Source organism: Ochotona curzoniae, unplaced genomic scaffold, assembly GCF_017591425.1.
Source record: "Ochotona curzoniae isolate NIBS_2020 unplaced genomic scaffold, NIBS_Ocur_1.0 contig_2723, whole genome shotgun sequence".
In the NCBI taxonomy this organism is placed as follows: domain Eukaryota; kingdom Metazoa; phylum Chordata; class Mammalia; order Lagomorpha; family Ochotonidae; genus Ochotona; species Ochotona curzoniae.
Window position 1 is genome coordinate 4,392,935 of NW_024465573.1, and position 23,755 is coordinate 4,416,689.

The following is a 23,755-nucleotide window of genomic DNA, read 5'->3' on the forward strand; positions in this document are numbered from 1 at the left end:
CATTGAATAAGCAGATCCTCTAACACATATTAATAATTCAAAGTAAGTGCTGAATCTGTCCCCCAGATCCCAAAAGGAAAGGAGAACCTTTGGTGCACTCTGAGCTTGCTCTTCTCAGCAGGGCTTGTAAAGCAACATGCTTTGTTCCCCACCTGCACACTTGGGGCTTCTGGTGACTTAGAAAAAAGGGCCTAGCCACAGCTTGTCCCACCCCTTTAGTACATTCCTCCCAGATGCCCACTGCTCTTTAGTTACCCTGTTTGTGGTTCAATCGTGTTCCTTGAAAGATAAGATGAAGTCTTAGCCTTTGTACCTATAAACACAATCTTTATTTGGAAATAGGTTATTTGAAAATGTGATGACGTTAAAGTGAGGAATTATTGCATTAGGGAGGCCCTAAGCATAGTGATTGATATCCTTAAATGCACAGGGAGACCTGGACAGGGAAGGGAGATGCACAAATGATAGAAGAGAAGCTTTACTGCTATGAGTCAAGAAACACCCAGGATGGCCCACAAGCCCCAAAAGCTAGGATAGAGATTGGGGACAGATTTTACTGCAGAACCTCAGAGAGCATGATCCTACCACCACTTTCATCTTTGACTTTAGTCTCCAGAACTGTTTAAATCTCATAGTCTTGCAGTATTTTGTTTTGGCAACTTTAGGAATTAAACACATGCCCACCCTCTCCAAACGAAGACTAAATGAGTTGTGTGATTCTTGTGGCCCTTGCCTTTAGCAATGAGTGAATCTCAGGATGCTGAGGCAGCACAACTGCCTGGATGGTGAGTTGCCCCACTAGGGGCTCAGCAGAGGGAAAGGGAAGAGATATCTGAAAAGACTGAGGAATCAGTTACTCTGGAGGAAGTAAAAGGGACAGTGTGAAAAAAACAAAACAAAACAAAACAAAAATAACCCTACGTGCTTATGAGGATCCACTGGTCTATCTGTGGAAAGAACTGGGAAGAAATCAGAAGATGACATGTGTAACCTCAGCTATCTATATACCCAACTGGTGAAAGCTAGTAATAGGAGGCATAGAGTAGGGTTCATAATAACCCCTCTGGAGCAGGACCTATGGAGAAGCCTTACTTTCGAAGAGGAAAATCTGAAAGATGAAAGAGTGTTGAATGTCCAGTAACTTCATGAAAATGTATCAATCTCAGGTTGGAACTATATCAGATGAGAAGAAAAAGACACACATGACAGAAGTCACATGGACACAAAGATCGATCTATTTGCTTTAACCTGTGGTAAAAATGGAGAGGGAACTCGCCCCAAAGGGCAGCTGTGACTCTCCAGACATCCATGATCAGAGCCTATGTGACTACAAGCAGTGTATCAGCCAAATCTCCAACTTGTCCCATTGGTAACTTAATCTTTCAGATCACCAAAGAAGGCAGCGGTAGCTGAATGAAAAGCACAGGGACCTTGAAAGAAAAGGTTATGATGTCATCTCATTGATTCTCTTGACAAGTGTTTTGAGTATTGCCGATTGCACATTCATCCAACATGAAGATGAATGAGCTGTGGTCCCTGACCTCTAGGAAGCCTACAATTAGAAATGAGGAAATTAAGAAGATTGGGGGGGGGAATACAATATGATTAATTCAATCATAAGTACAGGAATAAATTGTTATGAGAAGCATAGAGGAAAACAATTGAGATTCAGGTTCATAAACTCCAAAAGGGGGACGAAAATTGCCATAGAGAGCTTGCTACCTTCCATGCTAAGAAGGCAGATCTCCCAATAAATGTGAAAGGGAACATAATTCTAAAAGCATGCGAACCTCTCTTTGCTAGAGAAAAAAGGTTAAGGAAATCCCAGGGATAAAAAGAAATCAGTAGCACTGCCCAGGGAACTCTTTAGTACGGTGTAGTTAGTTTAGTACAGTTTGGTTCAGAATTTTAAAGAGGACATATACAAAATGAAAAAGAGTCCCCTTAGAGATAGATAAATGATGCTGCAGATCTCCGAGCATAATGTCAAGAAGGCCAATACCCTAAATCAGTTCCTCCAAACTGCTGGAACAGAGGCTATGGGCTTGCTTCTTAGTGTTTCAAGTCATGCTCCAAGCCATGGCTGGCTCACAGCTGGGGTAGCTGTTGTCAGCCTGCTCAAGCAGGTACAAAAACTCCCTGCCCCATCACTCCTTTCTTTAAGGTAAGGAAGTGTTCTTTGATTGAAAGGGTGGGAGAGGTACAAAATGAGACCTGAAGACTGAAGAGATTGCAAGAGGTTCCCTGCTGGCCCCTGATATGTAAGTAGCTCTTAAATTCTTAGGTCTCCAGGGGCTAGCAGGGAGACTGGGAGAGGGAGGAAGGCCAGATAACTGTCATTCTGATCTCTGAGGGGGTGGATTGAAGCAATACCACTACTTAGAGAATCCTAGTCTACGCCCTGATCCAACGCAACAGGTATCATATCTAGAGCCAACTCTGATGCCAATCTTCTTCCTCTTTTAGCCTCAGTTTCCTTATCTGAGATAAGGTGACCGAAATAACCCCAGGGTCTCTCTCTCCGTTTTATCAGACTGGGATTTCCTTGGATTCAGTTGCAGCATGTCTAGCCTACCCAGGCTCCCTCTCCACCCCTACTCCTCTCCCCTCACCTCTGCCCCACCGTGACTCCCTTCTTCAGATCAGCCAGTGACTACTTACCAGCACAGTGTGCTTGTAGGCCCGATGAATCACAATGCTGTAGCCAAATACAGTCACATCCACCTGCTTGACCCACAATGCCAATGATGGGTCTCGGTCTTCATTTTTCGCTGTGACCATGAATTTGGGGAATGAGTCTGAACTTGGCCTGCTTCCTGTGGTGCACAGGATGAGTGGGCAGCTGGTCTGGAAGTCAAAGGGGTATCCATCAAAGGTAAGATAGTGTCCATAGCCTGAGACAATGCAGGAGGCATCAGTGCGGGGCTGGCAGTAGTACAGACTGCCCCCTTCCATGCAGTATTCATCATCCTTACAGGGAATGGTCTCACAATGGACACTGTTGTCTGTGCCATTGCAATAGCAGAAAATCTGGCAGTCCTGGTCCACCCAAAAAGTCTCATTGGTAGCAAGTTGGTGCCCCTCAAAGCTGCAGCCACACTCACTCCGGGGAACACACTGGTTGCCTTGTAGGGCATAGCCCTCGTCACACTGACACCCCTCAGAGCAGCTGTCCACACAGATGGGCCCCAGGGCCAGGGTTTCACAGGTCTCTGTACATGTCATACACTCCTCAAAGTGGCTGTTCTCTGGACATTCGAGAGCTGTGGTGGGCAAGAAGACAGACATCAGAAAGGGGCAAAGGGCAGACAGTGGTGTGTGTGTGTGTGTGTGTAACACAGCAAGCACCATGAATGCTGTGTGGTTGGAACCAACAGCATCCTCATCTGGCAGGGAGAATGATTTGAGTGTAGTGAACCCTTCTCTTCCACGCTCTACCAGTACACTCAGTTTTCCACGTGAAAGATTGCAAGTCAATGAACAGGTTGTAAGTACCTGTTCACCTCAGTTCAAGAGCCTGCAATGTAGACTTTGTTTTACCGTAATCCCCACATTATAAGTGAGGAAATTGTAGTTAAGTGATTTAACTCAACTATTAAGCACCAGGGAAAGATGTTGTGTTGCAAAGGGCAAGTGCTTCCTGGGTCATGGAGCCTTAACCAGGCCCTAAACATGGGCATGTTTTTGAACATCTCTGAGCTGCAAGGGTATCTGTCATTCAACAGGAACCATATTCACCTGGCAGCATTGTTCTGAGGATTCATCCAGCATGAGCCTTACAGTCTGAATACACAGAACTCTGTATGCCCCCTTTGCTTCTTCCCATTGCACAGGGATGCATTGTGAGGGTGTCTTTACTATAAACTGGCTCAGTGTGTTGGCCTTTGTTCTCATTTCTCTGCTCCCATGGTCATCTGGACCAGCTTCATTTGAACTCTTTCCTCTGCCTCAATGGTCCACTGCAATGCCACTTCCCACACCTCCTTCAAGATTCATTTCACAGGCAGTGCAATAGCTCAAAGGGCTAATTCTCCACTTACAAGTGCAGCATCCCACATGGGGGCTGGTTTGTGTCCTGGCTGCTTCACTTCCCATTCAGTTACCTGGTTGTGGTCTGGGAAAGCAGTGAAGAATGGCTCCAAGCCTTGGGACATTGCACCCACATGGAAAACCCAGAGGAAGCTCCTGGCTTCTGGCTCCTGACTTCAGATTGGCTCAGCTCCATTCACTGCAGCCATTTGGAGAGTGAAGCAGCAGATGGAAGATCTTTCTCTCTATCTCTCCTACTGTCTGTAAATCTGCCTTTCCAATGAAAATATATTTTTTAAAAATTTATTTCAAATTGTACTTGCATCCTGAAATCTTCTTTGATAGGTCAAGTCTATTTGTCAAAAAGCATATCTCTTAAGGTGGCAACAGCACGTACTGCTCAACATGGAGTTCTGGGTATGCCTCCCACTCCTCTCTCCCATGGAGGCCAATTGCTTTGTGAAACTGGCAGGGATCAAATCCTGGAGCATAGGAGAAATTTACTTGCAAGTCTGTGTAACGTGCAGATCTGCAAAAGTGCTCACCATCTTCTAGGAAAGTAAAATTTTGCCTTTAAAACTTTCTCTGGTTCTAATACGTACCATCATTCCTTAATAGTGTTTTACAATTCAAGGACGCAAAGGACACTACAGAGAAATAAATTGTGTGGCAATAATAGCTCTGCCCACCAGTCCCGACTCAATAGTTCTGTACTGTGTACTGGAAGACAATCTCTTCTCCCCCTGGGCAAAATGACTATCTCCTTTCCCCTTAACTACAATGCCATACAGTGTTGGAGTTGAAGGCTAGTTTAGCATGGGTTATATACGTCTGTACAGAGGGATTTTCACATTTGTCTCTAACTTATGACTGTGGTAACACTGACTGCAGGTTCATAGTGACAGCAAATAACATGGCTTATTTAAATGGCTTCCATTTTATGACTTACTGTATTGTCTGAATTAGTCTGAAAGTCTGGAACATGCAGACACAGAGCAATGAAACGTCCCCCAGCCCCTGAAATCCCTCTGTAAAATTACTTAATCGGACAGCCTAGCTCTATCAACTGGAGGGCTGGTTAAATATATCTGAAAAGCAGTGGTTGTCCCACTCTAGGTTAAATGGAGGCTGTGTTTCTGATGGACAGCTGTTGCCCAATCTGCCTACTCTGCAAGACCCTGACCAGATAATTCCATGTACCTGGAGACTCGGTTAATCAAGTACTGATGCACCCATCCGCACCAGACCCATGTATGCAAAGTCCAGACAAAACACCCTAGGGGGATGTCCCAAGGGTAAAGATGACCTCCCACTTGAAGGCTTCCAATCATTCTCTAGAACAGGCACTTGCAAGCATTTCCTCCAGCTTTGCTTGCCCAGCATAGTTAGGAGCTCTTCTCAGCAGCAGAAAGAACATTAGCATTGTGCCACTCTAATTGGGCATGCATGGTGCCACCACAACTGTGCTCCAGGCAGTGCAAAGAACAATTTAGAAACAGGTCTGGCTGAGTTAGAGTTAGTACTTTTAAGGGATGGCACTGCCATGGCCTGGCAACAAAACAGATTTGACGCCCTGGCTTTGATGTGCTTACTGGGTTCCCACTGGTAAGTACAGGGCTGGAATGAGAGCCATGTTCTGGTCTAGATAAGGCTACAGCATACCTTGGTACAGTGTGGGCTGGGTCTGGGTGCACTGGACTTGGCTAGACACTAGCACCCTTTGGTGCTCATGAGGACTAGGGTAGGTATAGGGTAGGTATAGGTTTTTGCCCCTGATGAGCCGGGTTTGTGCTGTGTCTGCATGTGGACCAGCCTTGGCTGGGCTGTAATATCCAAAAATAATAACCAGAATGGGTTGAAGGCAAGTCAGGAAAGGCCATTGTTCCTGCTAGATCAGGAGGTGGACTGATTAGGGCTGGCCCATGGACCCACCCGTGTGTGTGAGATCTGACATTAGGAATGGTTCTGATGGAGGAGCCTGGGAAACTCCTCTGGCAGGACACAATGCATAGAGGTGAGCACAAGGACCATGATAGGGAGCAGCCCAGACCAGGCTAAGGAACAGTACCCAGCGGCATATATTTGGTGCAGGTCAGGGGTGAACCAGGCAGGCCCAGTTCACATTACCCGTTGGCAAATCCGAGAACCAGAAAGGTGTGTGGGTTGGGCCAGGCCCAGTTGCAACACATACCAGCGCATACTATGGCTTGGATTGGGTGCCAGCTGGGCTGGGCTAGGCTTTAGCCCCCACTAACCTGAGCTGGAATTGGGGGTGGGCCAGTCTGGGCCAGGCTATAACACCCACTGACAAAAGCTGAGGTGAGGCAGGCCATGTCAGACCGGGCTATGGCTCCCAACCAGCACACGCAAGACCTGGGGGTGGGGGTAAATCTAGGGGAAATATGGAGGGCTCCTCTACTGGAACACCACTCCCACTGGAGAGCCTGAGTTGGGATGGGGGTTGACCAAACTGGGCAGAACTACAACACCTGTGGGCCGCATGTGAGCTAGATCAGGCAAAAGCCTGGATGGGTTGATGGTTTCTACTGATGCAAGCATAAATCAGAGTGGGTGAGGGTTGGTGGGGCTTTGCTGCAGCATGAGCTGCAAGACCTGACCACCTGGTAGATGCTGGCACTGGGGACTAATTCCGTCAAGCTAAACTGCAGAACCACCTGGAAAGTGCATGATCCGGGAGTGGGCCCAGGAGGGAAATAGTGGGCACCTCCCTCTTAGGTTACCATTCCCACCAAAGAGCATGAAAACCAGGACTGGAGCAGACATGGCTGGACAGAATGGTACCCACCAGCATGTGTGGGCTGGATAGAGGGCCTGGTTGGGTTGAACTAGGCTTCAATATCCATTTACATGTAGGAGAGCTGAATGGAATGTGGGACAGACTGGACCAGTCTGCTGTACATACTGGCAAGTATGGGAACCAGGGCAGGGGTGGGCCTGGTAGGGGTTAGTGTAGGTTGCCTCAACCAAGCTGCAGCTCCCACTGGTTTGCGTGAGGACCTAGTGTGTGGTGGGTGCAACACCCATTGGTTCATGTAGAAGACAGGGCTGGAAACAGAACTGACCCAGCAATTGCAACTACCCACATATGCATAAGCTGGTTGGGGTGACAGACTATGCCAGACCCTGTACTGACATATACATACAAGAATCAGATCTGGGATCCCCTCAGACGAAATTTCTTTGTGGATCCTTTGAGAAATAGTAGACAGCAAATCCACGTGTATGTGGAGGATACGCAGTCTATTGAAACCTGCAGAGGACACCTGGCACTATAACAGGATGGAGGACAAAACAAATCGATATCTGCCCCAGCCATGTGTTGGCAGTGAAAATCTGAGCTAACAGAGTCTTTAAGGTAGACTGGGTCAGCCAGTGGATTCTGGAGAGATTTCATTGTGCTTGGAATGGTGGGACTGGCAGCAATTCAGAACTGTTGGACTATCAAAACCACTTGAGCAGGACCCTCAGAGCATGCCCCATGTTGGGGACCTGGAGTGGATTGAAGGCTGGGTGGGGCTTCTCCCTTTATTCTCCCTTTACCTCAGATTTAGAAAAAAAAAATAATAATAATGTAGAAACAGTGATCTTACCCACTTTCCTGTAGCCCTTGACCCTTTGTGTAAAGATTATCAAAATTAAAAAAAAAATACATTTGATATGGGGGCAGGGGGAGATGTGGTAATCCTGCATCCAGTGAAACACACTGAAAAGCTGGTATGAAGGCAGGTATAGGAATTGGATAAACCAGGAACAGGACAAGAGGATGCTGGGAAATGGAGTGAAAAGGATTTGGGAAAGTATTAGAATGTCTCCTTAGATGCAGTGGTCAACAGGAGCCATGGAGATTCTGACTCTGCTGACTACTGTTCCCAGGATCCCAGCTTTAGGATTCTGTTTTTCCTTCTCTCTTTCAAACAAATGTTTTGTTTTAAATAACAGCATAGTAATTGTGTGTGACTTACACACATCCTCCACATATTTTAAATCATCTCTAGATTATATCTAATGTAATATAAATAGCTATTATACTGTATTGGTTCAGAAATAATGACAAGAAATTCTGCCATGTTTAGCACACAGTTTCAAAATGACATTTCGAAAATATTATTTTCAATCTACAACTGGTTGAATCCCATAGACACAGAACCTAAAGATAGAGATGGCCAACTGTAAGCAGTACACCCTTGAAGTCAATCCCACCAGAAGGCATAGTGTGGCATCAATTCCTCCCCCGACAGGGCACCCCCCCCCCCCGCCGCCAACACAGCCTGAACTTACGACAGAAGTCATAGGTGCGCCAGGGGCCCACTTCCACATCAGCATTCTTGCAAGCGCTGGCGTACCGGGCCACCGAGTCACAGAGTTCTGATTCATTACCTCCACTCTGGCAGAGGCGGAAAAGGCAGGTGCGGTAGTAGGCAGTGACATTGACCACACCGTGGCACTCCAGAAAGGAGCTGTTGGAGGGGTCGTTGATGATGCCACACCTGGAGCGGCTCCGATAGAACTTGAGCAGTTCTGAGTCGTTGTTGCAGGCCTTCAACAGGTCCCCACACTCCCCATTGCAAATCTCCTCAAAAGTTGTCCAGCTTTCCAGGAACACTGCCAGGTTGTCTGTGCACTTGCCATTAGGGAGGCAGAACTCATCACTGGCATTTGCGTTGAAGAAGCCACACAAGCCCCCGGTGCAGTTGAAGTAGGCGGTGGACAGCCGGATGTACAACAGGCCTACGTCTGAATACTGCACTGTCACCACGCCCTTGGACTCTACAGTTGTACTGTTCTTGTTTCGGTAAATGTCCAGCTTCCCAGAAGGATGGAAAAAAGGTAATTCCACTTCATGACCATTTAACTGGAAAAAAAAAAAAAGCAAAGCATTATCATTAATTACAGAGACACACAGTTCCCACCACTTTCTAGGTTGTTCTGTCCTGTGATTAACAGCATTTTGACAAAAAGCGAAAAAACTGTTGTTTGATGGGAAGCACTCAGACAGAGCTTACATTGTCAAGCATTTCTAGCTTTCATTCGTGAATCTCATTTGGCCTTAATTTGTGTGTTGAAAACCCTAAGCAAATTAAGCAAAACTGAAATGTGAACAGTAATCATTGCAGAGGTTTTCTTCTTGCTGCCCAGCATCTCCACTTCAGTGGCTTCTCCCAGACAGCTCCCCTTCTACCTACCTTTCTGGCCCCTCTTTTACCATTTAATGCTCAGTCTTCCCATGCTCCAACATACCTATGATGAGCCAGTTGTGTATCGCCTATCTGGCTCTCTCTACTCCTTTGATAAGTTCGTCTCTACCAATGCATCAGTGGGAGTGGAAACACTCCTTTCAGTTCATGGCTGTGCATTTTATAATCTCTCTGGACACTCAACTATGTTGACTTTTCTTTCTCTACACAAGAGTCGTGTGATACCACTGAAGTACATCCTGGACTGGGAGAAAGGGGTTCCTCTCCCCCACCACACACACCCCCACCAACAACTAGCCCTTTGGGAAAGAAAGAATTGTAGCAGATGATTTCTAAGACTCTTTCTAGAACCGTGCTCTACCTGCATGGGCGCCTAACGACAGGCACTTTAGAACAGATCCAAGAGGTGAAAACACCCCCTGCATGACCCCATGTGGATTCCCAGTCACTGGAAGAAGTTAGTTTAATACAAAATTTAAGAGCACAGACAGTGGAGCCAGGCTGCAGGAGCTTGAATCCTACTTCGTGGCTGTGTGTCCCTGTGGACGTGACTTTAACTTCTCTGCGTCTCAGTTTTCTCATCTGTTACAGTGAGGATATGATCTTGTACGACAAGCTCAAGTGTGACACGCTTATGCAGGGACTTGGATGGCTCTTGGCACACAGGAAGTGCTCCACCAGTATTTGCCGTGAGGGAGAGCTACTCATGCTCTATCTAACTGGGAAAATTCCAGCATCATTCCATGTCTCCGTGACAGAATCTTATTCCAGGCACATGCTCCCATTTCAGAGCCATTTCCTTCCTGGAATCCACTCCTGGGCAGAAGCAGATGGGCACACCTGTAGAGAACGGGAAGCTCCTTCAAATGACGAGATTCATCCGAAAACCCTCAAAGGGAGCGAGAACTCTTACCTTGACTTCCGAAGCCCCAACTCCTCCAATCTTGACCTCCTGGTCAGCCACGAGGATCCGGAGGCCTCGCAGCCAAGCAGGCCCTGCATCAGGTTTTTTCTTGTTAATATCGATCTCCAGGTAGTCTGGTCGCTCCGGGCAGGTCTTCAGGAGGGTGTAGGAAAACTCGGAGGGAAAAGCATAGGCGGCACCGTCAAAGGTGTGCAGCACCTGGTTCTGGTTGAGCAAGCACACGGTCTCCCGCTTCGGGAAGCAGCCCTGGTAGCCGTCCTCCACCGCGCACACCTCCCCGCTGCGGCAGGTCTTGTTGAAGCAGTAGACGTCCCCGCCTTCCTCACACAGGCACTGCACTGTGCAGTTGGCCGTGGCCCAGAAGAACTCCCCCATGGAATAGTAGTGGCCGTCAAAGTCACAGCCGCACTTGTGCAGTGGAACACACTGACTGGTGCTGAGCACGAAGCCCTCGTTACACTCGCAGCCCTCTGTGCATGGTGTGGCGCAGTTCTGAGAAGCTGTCAGGTCCGAGCACGTGTCCGGACAACTGCTGGTACACACGGAATAGTGGCTGAAGTTCGGGCACTGCACCGCAGACACTGACGCAGGGAAAGGAAGAAGAGTGTGGTCACAAGGTGAATGGACCCCAAGCGACAGAGGCCACGCATCCAATGAGCACAGGCCCCACGAGGAAAGAAGACTCCTGGATGATTTAATTCTGAGAGTGAGGGTCAAGCTGAGACTCAAGGTGGATCTGAAAAAGCCAGCTCCCTTACATCCCTATGACTACTGAGAAACTGAATTGTATTTGAATATAATCATCTTGACTGAGGGTAAACTTCAGGTTGCTATCTAACTTGACAAGACCCAGTATGGGTTTCTGACTTGTTAATCCGCAATCATCAGCATGTTTTAAAGTCTTCAACTGATGAATATAAAAGTTGATCTGGGTTAAAAGAACATTGCCCTTTCCTAGGAGGAAATAAATCCAGCTTTAGGGAAAATGGAAAACGCGGCTGCTAGAGGCGTAACTTGGAAAATACGAAATTTCTAAGTGACAGGTAATTAAAATACACAAGAGGAACCAAGGGAGAACCACGGAGATGAATTCTCTAGAGCATCAAGATAGAAGAAAGAACCCCAGCTCACTGCAAAGATTGTGTGCCTGTTCCTCCAGAAGAATGGGTGGAGATTAGAGACCTTTTGAATGACTTTCTTGCCTTAAATAAGAACATCCAAGTCCACACAAATGTCTGAATCCAGCTTTCTAGATAAAACAGAATTCATCCACTAGCATCAGAGAAGGGATAGAAATGTAGAAGATGGCACAGTAGTACCATTAGAAAAAAATACATAGCTATTAGAGGGACAATTTGACTTAGGTGATTTGGATGCTCTTGGAGTCTATAAGGATCAAAGAGAAGCCATGTTCAATTGCAACTTGAAACGTGATATGGCTGCTCTGGGCATAATAAAGGCTGTTCAATCCCAAAGCCAGAAAAATACACTATGGTTCAGTAGCTTGACCAATATATTAAGATTTGAATCTGATACGTGGTGATTTTATGTGAATCAAACCTATAGTTACAGAGGAAAAGATTTCCTCTGGTGTTGCGCTTTAAAGAAAGTGCTAAATCTTCTCACCTCCACAGCACACTCAAATGCGTGGGTTATAATTTTCTGTTTACTCATGTAGAGAAAAACTAAAGAAATTGTTTGCATTTTATTTGGGTCATTGTAAAATTTTAGATAAACAAGAAAAGCAGATTGAAACAACAGTGAAAGAGGAGCTGGCGTGAGAATCAACGGATAACAAAATGCTTAGTCCAAAGATGTAATTCAAAATAGCCTGCAATCCCCCCCCGAGTTGGGGGCTTTTCCTAATGATTCCTAGCACTTCAGGAAAAGGGAATTCTGAACTAGTAGACTGCACTCCTTTCTGCCGCCCTCCCTTTAAACAGCAACAGTGGATCAGTGAAGGACATAACCCCTAAAGAGTCAGAAAGTTAGGAATAAAGAAACAAGAGCAATGGCTGGAGCTTCCACCTGCAAGGTGGATTATTTTCCCAAAGTCTAATTTTTGTCACCTAAGCCAGCATCTGCATTACTCAGCAGCCACAAATGTTGCTCCTCCTGGAACTTCCTCACTCGATTCTGGGTTGCCATCCCTGCAATGGGGCCTTTCTCTAGCCAAGTGCACCCTGCACACCTTGCCTATTTCCTGTTTGCAATCTTGGGTAGGAGAGAAGAATGAAGATCCCATCATCATTCATTGTTTAATTTTGTGTGATATCTCAGCCTTATCCCACTCTCAGTACAGGAGTCTTACCCAAGACATTTGGAGGATCCCTGGAACCCAATCCCTGCCCCCTACACAAGAGGTCTTTCGTCCAGAATCGGATACTAGCTTACCACACCCAGTCTGGATTCGCCAGTCTCCAATTGGGATGCCAAGGGCTTGGCACACAAGTGCGTAGGCTTGGATGGCTTGACAGAGAAGTGTGCCATTGTCCCTCACACTGCACAGGTCATAAACACAGCTGTGTACAAAGGCTGTGGGGTCCACAACGGTGCCACACTCCCACAGGGGGCCATCTGTCTTGTTGAGGAAACCACAGTAGTCGGAGCCAAAGTAGAGGGCTTCTGTGGCGGCATCGCACTGGGTGCAGTTGTCCACGCAGCCTGAGTCACATTTCCAGTCAGCATGGTAGACACGCCAGCTCTCTCCCAGATCCAGCACAGACATGGCTGGCCTGCCGTCTGGGCGGAGGAAGTCATCCAGTGGGTTTTTATTGTAGTTCCCACAGAGCCCACAGGTGGAGTTTATGTAGGATCCTGGGATGGAAATGGATGCGTAGTGCTGGCCATCAAATGTCACTAAGAGTCCAAAATCTGTTTCCACAGCAGTAGACATGCCACTTGGGTAGATTTTCACCGCCCCCAAGTCTAAGGTGACGGGCAAAGAAGTCACTAGGTCATTAACCTGCCAACAACAGTAACAGCAGAGGGCAGATGAGCAGGTACTGCAGACAATGGATTCCAGCAGAGGTCAGAAAAAGAAGGCAGAGCAATTCAACGTTCCAGAGAGAATGGCCACCCAGAATGTCCAGGTTCCAGTGGGCTTACCTCTTACCAAGGTAATACCCTAGGGGAGCATTTTTAATAGCAGTTGGTTGCAGACAGGGCCTGAGCACTGTGCATTTGAGCTGAGATTTCTGGTGTCACTGCAGGCTCCTCTTGTCAATCCTTCCTAGCTGTCTCTAAGCTAGCTTTAAGTCTTCTCTCACAAGACAGTCAGCTGGTGTTTCCTCCAGATAGCCATCCTTTCAAGTCTCAGCTTAGCCACAACTTTTCCACTACCTTTTCACTACCTTCAGCCTTCTCTCATCCTCCAGCCAGCAGAGTATGTGCTGCATCAGTGGAACACAGCTTTGTACTTTTGTGTGTTTTACCCTGCCCCTTCCTGGCAGGAGGACTGACTCAGCCATTCAGCAACAAGTTTGAACACCTGCTGAGTACCAAGCACTATGTCAGGAACTGAGAAGTAAAGGCTTTTGAAAATTTAATTGGCCCTGCCCCTCAAGGAGCTCTCTGCCTGCCAAAGAAGAGAAACACTGATAAATATGTAGTGTCCTGTTTTAAATGCGAATGAATAGATGATGCAATAGGAGAACAGTAAAGGAGCACTTAATCCTGCCTAGGGGAGTCATAGAAGGCTTTTACAGGCAGTTAAGTCTGACCTGGGTCTTCAGAGATAAACATGAGTGTCCAAGGGAAGAGAGAAGAGCAGGGGTTAGCAGCAGCTACATGAGGTTGGGGAGCAATGACCCAGGTTCCTGACTGCAGAGGGCAGGGGGGCTGGAGATAAACTGGAGACCCAGGGAGATTCATTCATCCCACCAGTGCTGAGCGAAGTTCCCAGATGTGGGGATTATCAACAAAGGAATGAGACAAAAATCCTAACTCGTGGAATTTATACATTAGCTGGGGAAGCCAAGAACAAACAAAGCAGAAAATAAAATATGAAATTACATCAGATTATTTTACATAGCAAAATAAATCAGGAAATATGGGACAAAAGCACCAAGAAAAAAACGATTTCTGCTCTTCAACAGGGAAGGGACAGGACAGGCGCTGTGCTAAGTGGTGAAGCAGTTAAGTGGTGCTGGGGATGCCCACATTCCATGCCGGTTCAAGTCTTGCTCCTCTGCTTCTGAGCCAGGTTCATGCTAACATGCCTGAGAGCACTGGAAGATGGCTCCAGTACATGGTACTCTGCTGCCCATGTGGTAGATGCAGAGGGATCCCTGGCTCCTGGCTTCAGCCTGATCCTTCACTAGCTGTTACGTACATTTGAGAAGTAAACCAAGAGTTCTCTCTCACTCTCTCTCTCTCCCCTCCCTCTCTTTCTTTCAAGTGGAGGAAAATAAATATTTTCAATAACAATTTAAAAATACAGAGGGGACATTTTGAGAAAGTAACCAATGCTTAGGTAGAGGGGACAGCAAGCCCTTAGGTGGGAACTGGACGGTGTGCTCCTGGGAGCACAAGGGCCAGTGTGGCTAGAACAGAGAGGTGAGACAGGGCAGAGGTGGACAGTGTCAGAGAAAGAATAGTAGTCTGTCAGCCAGCCTAAGGACCTTGGCTTTGACTCCCAGCATGACAGAATGCCAAGGAGATGTTGGGAGTAAGGATCGACAGGATCTGGCCTCTGCTTCAAAGACTCACTGGCTTCTGTGTTGAGAACAGATCTTGGAGGGCCTTTTAAGCCTTGTTAAAAACAAAACAACAAAACAAAACAATGCTTGGATTTCTATTCTGGAAGGAATGACATTGTAAGATCTGCATTTTATAAAGCCTCTTCTGGCCAGTGTGAAGGACTTATTGAAGTAAGTCAAGGTTATGTGAAAAGAAATCAGACCAGCAAATGTGGCAGGAAGAGTCCAGGGAGTGATAAGGGTGAAGAACTAAGCTCAGTGCAGACATGGGGAATGGGAGCTGAGCTGTGCAACCCACTCAGTTTGCCATAGAGAGTTTGTGGTGGGCAGGAACTCTTACTTAGCTCATAGAAGTAGGGGACTTGATAAGCCTTCCAACAGATAGGGTCCATTTGGCTTGCCACACTAACCATACCAGGCTCCTATAAACACATGGACTGGGATGAAATGAACAGTCCCAGAACGTTTCTCTGAGGGTTTGACCATAAGCGCGCTTGAATTTCCAGGTTACCTTGGACCCATACTGGTTTCCAGCACATGGAAAGGTCAATGGTCTTACCTGCTACCATGGTTGCCACTTTCCCAGTGGTCCAGGAGCTAAGATGGCTGGTGTTCAGAGCACTGTTACTGGGACAGATGTCACACGCAGCACTCCATCCCCAGATTAGTCATTGACCTTCACCAGCATGGCCCTTAGCAGTCCACGCATAGCGACATAGGCTTATTTCACCTTGCACCTCAAAACTCTTTCAGCCTCTGCCCATTCCTCAATCCCAGTGTGGCTACCATGTTTTTAAGTATTTGTTCAGACAGTGCACCACCCCTCTTAACTCCTAGTACCAATCTCCTGTCAGTCTATTTGGCTTGCTGTAACAAAACACCATAAACGGGGTAGCTTAGAAATAACAGAAATTTATTTCTTACAGTTCTGGAGATTGAGAAGTCCAGGATGAAGACATTAGTGGATTTGGTGCCTTGAAAGGGCCAGCTTTCTGGTTCACAGATGGCACCATCTCACATGGTGGCAGCAGCAAACATGCTTGTCTTTTTTGTAAGGACACTAGTTCCTTTCACGAGGACTCCACCCTCAGGACCTACCCAAGTTCCCCATGTAAAACCATAACCTTGAGAGTTAGGATTCCAAAACCTTGGGAGACACAAACATTCAGATCATAGCAATGGGAGAAGGGAACATGAAAGAGGAGCCTTAAGAAAGAAAGCATCCTCAGAGAACTAGAAATGGAGAGGAAAACCCAAGGAGTTGGCTAATTGTCATTGTCACCTAACATAAAGATTAGCCTACAGGGATGAGAAAGGCCAATCTTTAAGGCAGGTCAGCTAGCAAGAATACTGAACAAGTCCTATCCACTGCTCTGTGTTAGAATGCAGGAAGCGAAGTCTCTCCATGGTTGGTGTGATTTTAAATGCCAAATACATCCATGCCCGAGCAAAGCTTTATGTGTCTCAAAGAAGAGACACATATGGGATATTCTGCCTCTGGATGTCCCTCTGTTCTGTCCAATTCTGGCTGACTATACATCTGGGTTGCCTGCAATTGCCAATAATGCACCCCTGGACATCTTCCTTCCTGTCAGTGTCTGCTCTCCCTTGCATTCTCATCATAGATCATAAAGCCACTGGAGCAGGAGCTCCTGGAGAAGTCCTTCTCACCCTCCCACCCCCACTCCTACTTCTAGTTGCATTCTATAAGCCAGTCCTTAGTCCTTCTTACAACTGAGAAAACAGGATTGGAGCTGGTGTCCCTTGCAGGTAGGTGTCCAGGTCTGCCTCCCACCAGACTATAAAGCCATCTTTTCTCCTCAGCTCCAAGTTGTCCCTATGGCAGCATCAAATGGACGCAAATACATCTGCTAGGGCAGTCCAGGTGCCCCAACTCCTAGACACAACTGCCCCCATCTGACTGATGGAGACATCGAAGTGCATGAATGTCACTCAGCTGTCAGGATTCACTCAGGGATGGGAAAAGTCCCAGCCTGGAATCTGAAATCTGAGCTTTACCTCACCATGTGCCAGTTGACTGTGGCACCTTTGTCCTTGAAGCAGACAAAAACGACTTGGGTTCATGCAGGGAAGATATAAGAAAGCAGGTGCTGTTTAAAGTAGATACTAATATATAGCAGCATTTTGTTATCCTAGCTTTCTTTGGGGCCAATTAGCACAGAAAATCCCAAACTGTTGGTTATTTGAGAGCAGTGTGGGAAAATCCATAGGCAGAACCCAGCTCCCAATTCCAGCCTACAGAAACAGGGTAGGAGGAAGGGAGGGGGTCTATGGTTCGGCAGAACAGTTCTCAGTTGCCATTCCCAGCCTTTCACAATGTGACTGGAGAAGTCAGTTCCCTCCCAGGCACCCCGGACTCTTTCTTGCTCTCCAGCCCTCTCGTGCCTGTCCCCATGTCACCCTGGGTAGGACCTCTGCTGTCCATGGAGCCACTCTCCCCAGCAGAGCAGGTGTATTCAAAGATACTTGGAAACCATTTGCCAAAGAAAAAGGAAGCCATTGTTAGCTTGCAGTTGGAGTCACATAACCTTTTCTTTCTGAAACATTTACATTCAGAGCCACAGCTCCTGTCGCTACAGAAAATTGAGGAATCCGTGCCCTGCGCCTGGACGATGGAACATAGCCACGCAAAATTAGCAGAGCTGCTGGGCCTGAAAGAAATGACAGTGTCCCTTTCTTTCTAAAATAAATACACCCCCCAAAATCTGTGTGAGTGAAAAAGAATTTTAATCAAAATGGAAAGCGGGAATACAGCAGGAAGCTTTCTGTCTCCAGTGCTGATGTCAAACCTATCCTCCCCATAATTCAGGCAAGTCGAGGAAAGCTGGTGAACATGTTGCTAGCCTGAAATGCTAGCTTCTATCTAAACGGATAAGTATAGTGCTCACCAACACAATATAAATTTAAATTGGAAGAACTCCAAATTTCTGTACCCGAAATCTTAGCTTGATTTGATATACAGAGCTATCCCTAGAGAGACTAACCAAATAACAAGCAAATTGGCATTTCAGCTGCAGTAATAGCTCACTTTCCTAATTATGAGACTGATAAGCTACACAGACCTAAGGAAGGCAGAGCCAGAAAAAGTAGAATTAGTTCCCTTGTCCTGGCTTTTGTTGGACATGCTACATCAATTAAAACTACAGCACATTTTTTTTAAGAGAGAAATCCCTGCCTCAGCATTGGTTCTGGTTGGTGATCTTGGCAATGACCTCCATACATGGGGATTAAGGACTTCAAGGGTTGTAGTGATCAACCCCGTGTGGTCCTGGTAATTATTGCCTGAATAAATACATTGTTTGCAACAAGGTCTTTGTTAACATTGTGAAAACTGGGGCCTCCACCAATTGAGTAATTGCTAGCGGGTTTTGGCATGTTTTCTCTCTCTCTCTCTCCATCTCCCTCTCTCTCGCCAACATTCCTGCTTGAAATGCAGGTGGACAAGGACAGGAATCATTTGCATACGCTAAACAGGCCAGCAGAGACCCATGTTTCTCTCCATTATTCCAGACAGGGATGGGAGATTCTGATAGAGGATGTCTAGACAAAGCTTTCATGGGACTTTCCTATCCACAGCTTCATAAAGGACGTCAGCGTGATAGATCAGGTGCTGATGCAGGGAGTCCTCAGGGGACATCAACCGGGGTGAAAGGATCTCTAGATGTGAAGCAACAGCTCTTGGGCCAACAGTGTGAGGTGGAGTGACGGGGACTCATCCAAGGCTATACTGAATTGCGAGTTCATGCTTCAGGTTTGCACCATCACCAACAAAGCCAGGTCCGTGGGAAACGAAGCTTCCCTTTTGGGTTACTTATGAGCTGTGTGCATGTGTGTGCATGTCTCCCAGTGTTCATGAGGACAATGGAACTCTAAATGTGCTTCAAAAAATAATAGAAAAAACATGTTGTGGGACAGGTTAAGACAGCTAACTACTCATACAAGTCTAATTTGGTCTAGTTAAGCATTCTGCAAGATATTCATCACATAGGAAGACTCTTGCATCCTTTTAGTACTTAGGGAAAAAACCACAACAGAACCAGTAGAAGCAGGGATGTACAGCTTCTCTATCTCTCCCTGAATGATGGAGAGGGCCTCACCTTGACTTTCCCGTAGCTCCCTTTGGGGATGAGGATCTTGTAGCCGTTCACTTCCACAGAGAGTTCCTTCACCCAGGAGACTGCAGAGCCTCCACGGTGTTCATTCTTTGCCTCCACACTGAAGAAAGGAAGGGTGGAAGTCTGCAAACACTGCCGGGCCAGGAGGTAGGCACAGGAGCCTTGGAAGTGGAAGAGGAAGCCATCAAAGGTGTGGTAGTGTGGTTCCCCAAACACCACGCATGTGCTGGTCTCCACTGGGCTGCAGTAGAAGAATTTGCCTTTGGGTTCGCACACCTCATAGGGGCTACAGGAGGCCTCCTGGCAGTAGATCTCATTGTTGAAGTCCAGACAGCGGCACTTGATGGTGCAATTCAGATCATCCCAAAACACCTCCCCTCGCCGAAGGAACTGTCCTGGGGAATAATGACATCAGAGCCAACATTTATTGAGCACTCATCCTTCGTGCCAGACACTGGGTTAAATGGCTCACTTCCATTACAGGAGGTCCCTGCAGGACAGGTGTTGTCAGCACATTAGACAAGCAAGGAAACTGAGGCTCAAGAGCAATACATTTATCCAATACCACTCACCGGAAGCCAGATTCCAAGACTGTCTGAATCAAGTCTAAGCTCCTGAACTTAGCTCCATGGTTGATGGGTAAGCCCATCCCAAGGAAAGGTACAGGGAATTTCGAGTCATTGCAGCAAGGGTGTTCTGAAATAAGACCCAATTTATCCAAGTAACTGAGCAATCCTGGATATTTATTACCTCATGTGGTCATTCATCCAAATGACATTTGTTAGGGGCCAGAAAAGGTCAACAGCACATATCAAGCATCAGAGGCACAAATAGAAATCCAAAGCTCCCTGGCAAGATTCTGGAAAGGGCAGACCACTTGCTTGGCCACATTCAATGTCTTGTAAATCCTGCAGATGCTGCTCAGGCAGAACTTGAACAAAGGGTCTTGTCTCCCTTTCTCAGCCCTGTCCAAGTCCATCACTCCTCTCTCTTTATCCCTTGGGCACACTTCACGACAGAGTCTAGGTTGGGAGGAGAAGAGTGAGGTGGGGAGAGGGGAGTAGCTTTAAAAGGAGTATCAACTTATAAATATTCATTAATTACTTGGTAGTTGTTCTGACTTTAAAACTACTTCTAGGGGCTGGTGGTGTAGTAGATAAAACCTCTTCCTGTGGCCCTAGCATCTTAAATGGGTGTTGCTTCAAGTCCCAGCTGCTTCACTTCCAATCCAGTTCCCTACTAATGAGCCCAGAAAAATAGCAGAAGATGGCCAAACTGCTTAGGCCCCTGATACCTACATGAGAGACCAAGAAGAAGCTCTTGGATCCTGGCTTAGGATTGGCCCAACTCTAGCCATTGTAAGTGTTTGGGAAGTGAAAACAGCAGATGGGAAATCTCTGTCTCTCCTCTATTTTTAAATAAATAAATAAATAAATAAATAAATAAATAAATAAATCTAAAACTGAGTTTCCTAAATAAATAATCTCCTTTACCTATATAAAAAAAAAAAGACTTTGTAATTTGCAAGCTGCTAGCATCAACTACTAATCATCAATTGAAACAGAAACTCAGGGCTATTGAAGGTTGGGGTCAAGAGAACAGAGTAGTGACCAAATGGTCACAGTTAGTTCCTAAGAAAACTGACCCAGCATCCATGTGTTCCATTTTTCCTAACCTGCGAAATGAGAACAGGGCTGTTCCCCATCCCCGCTTTATGAGGAATAGAGTGCTGCTACACGCTGACAACACTGACAGAGATAAAGGTACTAACAAACCAAGAGTATCTGAAAAGGAAAGTGCCAAAACACAGCTTTAGAAATGCAACTACTGCCGTGTATCAGCATGGAAAAGATTTGAAAAAGGATTGGTTAAGATTGCTCAGGGTTTTAGACCTCAGTGTAACTGGTAACTAGCACAGGGCTGCGAGGCAGAAGGCATGACTGCCACCTCAGTGCTATTCAGATCCATCCAACAGGACCATGTCTCAGCAGCCGATGATGTTTTCTGCCTGTTGAGAACAGAGCTTCAACATGAGGTAATAGATTTATTCATATTCCCACTAGATCACATGCAGCAGCCCTGAAAACAGGCCCTCAGTCCTCCACACACATTGGCACTAATGCAGAGCTGCATGTATTATAACAGCCTCTACTCAGTATCATTTCCAGTCTCTACTTTTTTAGGATTCCAATAAATGATAGGAAAATATCCTCAAAGGCAAGAGGTTTAGACCCAAAGGTAGACTCTCTGAGATGATTCTGTTTGTGAAATGATGGTATAATAAGCAGAACTGCTTCCCCTGCCCTAACCCAGGACAAATCACAATCTCATTAGATTGATCTATGTCTGGTGGCATAGGAAAATGCACAGCAGTCTGGAGAAAGGTATTGAATTTGTCCCCTATTGGAAACCCAAGCCCATAATTTAGGGGGAGGCTGAAGTGAGCAGTCTGTGCAGAACTGGCATCTGATCAGCCCCATGGTTCTGTTAAGCCAGTAGTTCCCATTGTCACCAATTTCATTCCCAGGACTTGAGTGACAGACTGTCACTGGGCATCTAAGTGACATGTACACGGCAGGTCAGCTGTGTGATGTTAGAAATAAAGGGAGGCAGTGTTCATGTTATAGTTTGTAACTTACCAGGACCCTTGCCCTGGCTACAGGGGGAAGGAGATAATGTGGTGTGGGGTTGATATCACTCACAGACCTTAAATGAAGCTGTATTTACACTTTTGAGGGGAGGAGGACACCATCACAGAAATCCTAGTGAGCTTTGCTATTGGATTCTCTCCTATCCAGTTTAATAGCAGCTAAACTCGTATAGTTGTTATTCTGAATATGGCAGACTCCACTAAGCCCACAGAGGTAAAGGATGCCCACACAGCTCATCTTCACACATGACCTTTCCTTAGAGCAGAGGCAGAGGTCTAATAAGTCTGCCCACAGTGCAGGAAACGGGAGCACAGAGCATGGGCATTTCAGATCATGTGAACATAGCTTTTCCTGTAGATTAAACAAGTTGAAGCTGAGCCAAGAGTGAAGCCTCAGGCTTCTCGGGGCTGCCAAAGCATGCAGAGCATCTGAGGAGAGGAAGAAACCTCGACCTCCAGTCCAAACTCTCTTAGAGATCCAGAACAGCAGGGTTTTCCCTTATACATCTGTGGCATCCTGCACTCATAGCTGCGACCAGACTCCATCTGTTATGTCTTCAGATCTCCTGGGACTGTCTCTTTTACCAAAGTGCTGTTACGGGCACTAAAGCACCCTCAACACTAGTTCAAAACAGAGTGGTTAGCATCTCACTGGGGCTCCCAAAATGTTCCTAGGGGTAATTCAATTGCTGAATGGGTAGGTGAGTAGATGGGTTGGAAGAGATGAATGAAGGGGAACATGTATGGCTGATTGGATAGGTGGATGGATGGAAGGGTAGGGGTGAGCATGTGCATGGATGGGTGGGTGTTTGCATGCACAGCTGATTAAGTAAGTAGATGTATAGAGGAGATGAAAGGGTAGGGTGAATGTATGAATGGATGAGTGGATGACTGTATGACTGGTTGAGTAAGCAGATGAGTGGAGGGAGTACACAGAAGGGTAGTGGTGAGTATGTGCTTGGATGAATCGACCGGTGGATAAATTCCTACTTATTACTATGTCCTTTCCTGCAAGCAAAAAAAAAAAAATTGATGGTAATCCTGTTTTCTAAATGTTTCTAGACACTTAAGAAATAAGAAATCTATAAATGAGGATGAGCCTGTGAGCACCTAGTGCTATTCTGCACATCCAAAGAGTTTTTGATGGTTCAAAAAGACTCTAGACTTTGGGTGCCATTGTAAAGGAAGCCCACCGATGCTCAATTACAGGACGTTGACAGAGACCTAGGGCCAGCCTGGATTCCCCCCAAGTTCCTGTGTGTTTGGCTGCTGCGGGGAGGATGTCAGAAGCAGTTACCCAAAAGACGATGTTACTGTTTCTTTCTCTTTCTTGCTCGTACTAGCAAAGACCAATTTACCCTTGAAGGGACTTGGCTGTGCTCCAGATTCACCCACTCCTGTGGATTTACAAAGTGCAGATGGCAGAGCAAGAGTAAAAATGAAAAGAAAAATTTGCAGAGAGGCGGAGATTGGGGAAGGAGGGTGAGGAGAGATGAGAACAACAGGAGGGCTCCCTTCTGTCCCTCCTGCTGAGACATCATTCAAGGGCCTAGTCCACTGCACAGTTGTTCAGGATGGATCAGTGCATTCACACCCCAGGCAGGGGCTTCTCCAGCCACCCTGTAGCAAGTGCACCAGCTCCAGTGTGATGAATGTGCATGCTAAAATTACCTTGATCTCCATTACCCAGCTGAGAGATGTCAAAAGAGTAAGGCATCAGGAACAAGTCCGCCCCCATGGCTGCAAACCTCACCTGTCAATCTAAACCAAACAAACCCTACCTTGTTCTAGAGAAGAAAGAAAAAATGCTGTACCCCTAGAAGTGCAGCCATTGGCTGGGTCAATTTCCTTCCCGTCGACTTTAAATGCCCAGCGGCCTGGAACATTGACGTTTGTGGTCTCTTGGATATTCACAATCTCAGGGGTTCTTGACCCTGGAAGGCTGAAGAAATTGGTGAGGTTTCCACCATTAAATCCTGCCTGGAATAGGAAAGGGGGAAAAAAATGTTTGAGCAAATCACACCCTCCTTGGCTAGCTGGCCCAATCACCTCATTTCCTGGAGTCTTGGGTGCTGCCATTGCACATAACAAAATCCTGT

The 23,755-nt window shown here is 46.5% G+C and overlaps 1 protein-coding gene across 2 annotated transcripts in view; it reads right to left on the bottom strand.

Moving 5' to 3' along the window:
- The window catches only part of LOC121154046 (tubulin-specific chaperone cofactor E-like protein), a 155,606-nt gene that overhangs the window by 38,955 nt on the left and 92,896 nt on the right, over positions 1–23,755 (bottom strand). For both annotated transcript variants that reach the window (XM_040976804.1, XM_040976805.1), the window contains 6 exons: positions 23,471–23,636; positions 18,989–19,401; positions 12,565–13,135; positions 10,159–10,751; positions 8,329–8,902; positions 2,662–3,263 (listed from right to left, as the gene is read on the bottom strand). In XM_040976804.1, coding sequence (XP_040832738.1) covers positions 2,662–3,263; positions 8,329–8,902; positions 10,159–10,751; positions 12,565–13,135; positions 18,989–19,401; positions 23,471–23,636 — 2,919 coding nt within the window. The remainder of the gene's footprint in view (positions 1–2,661; positions 3,264–8,328; positions 8,903–10,158; positions 10,752–12,564; positions 13,136–18,988; positions 19,402–23,470; positions 23,637–23,755) is intronic.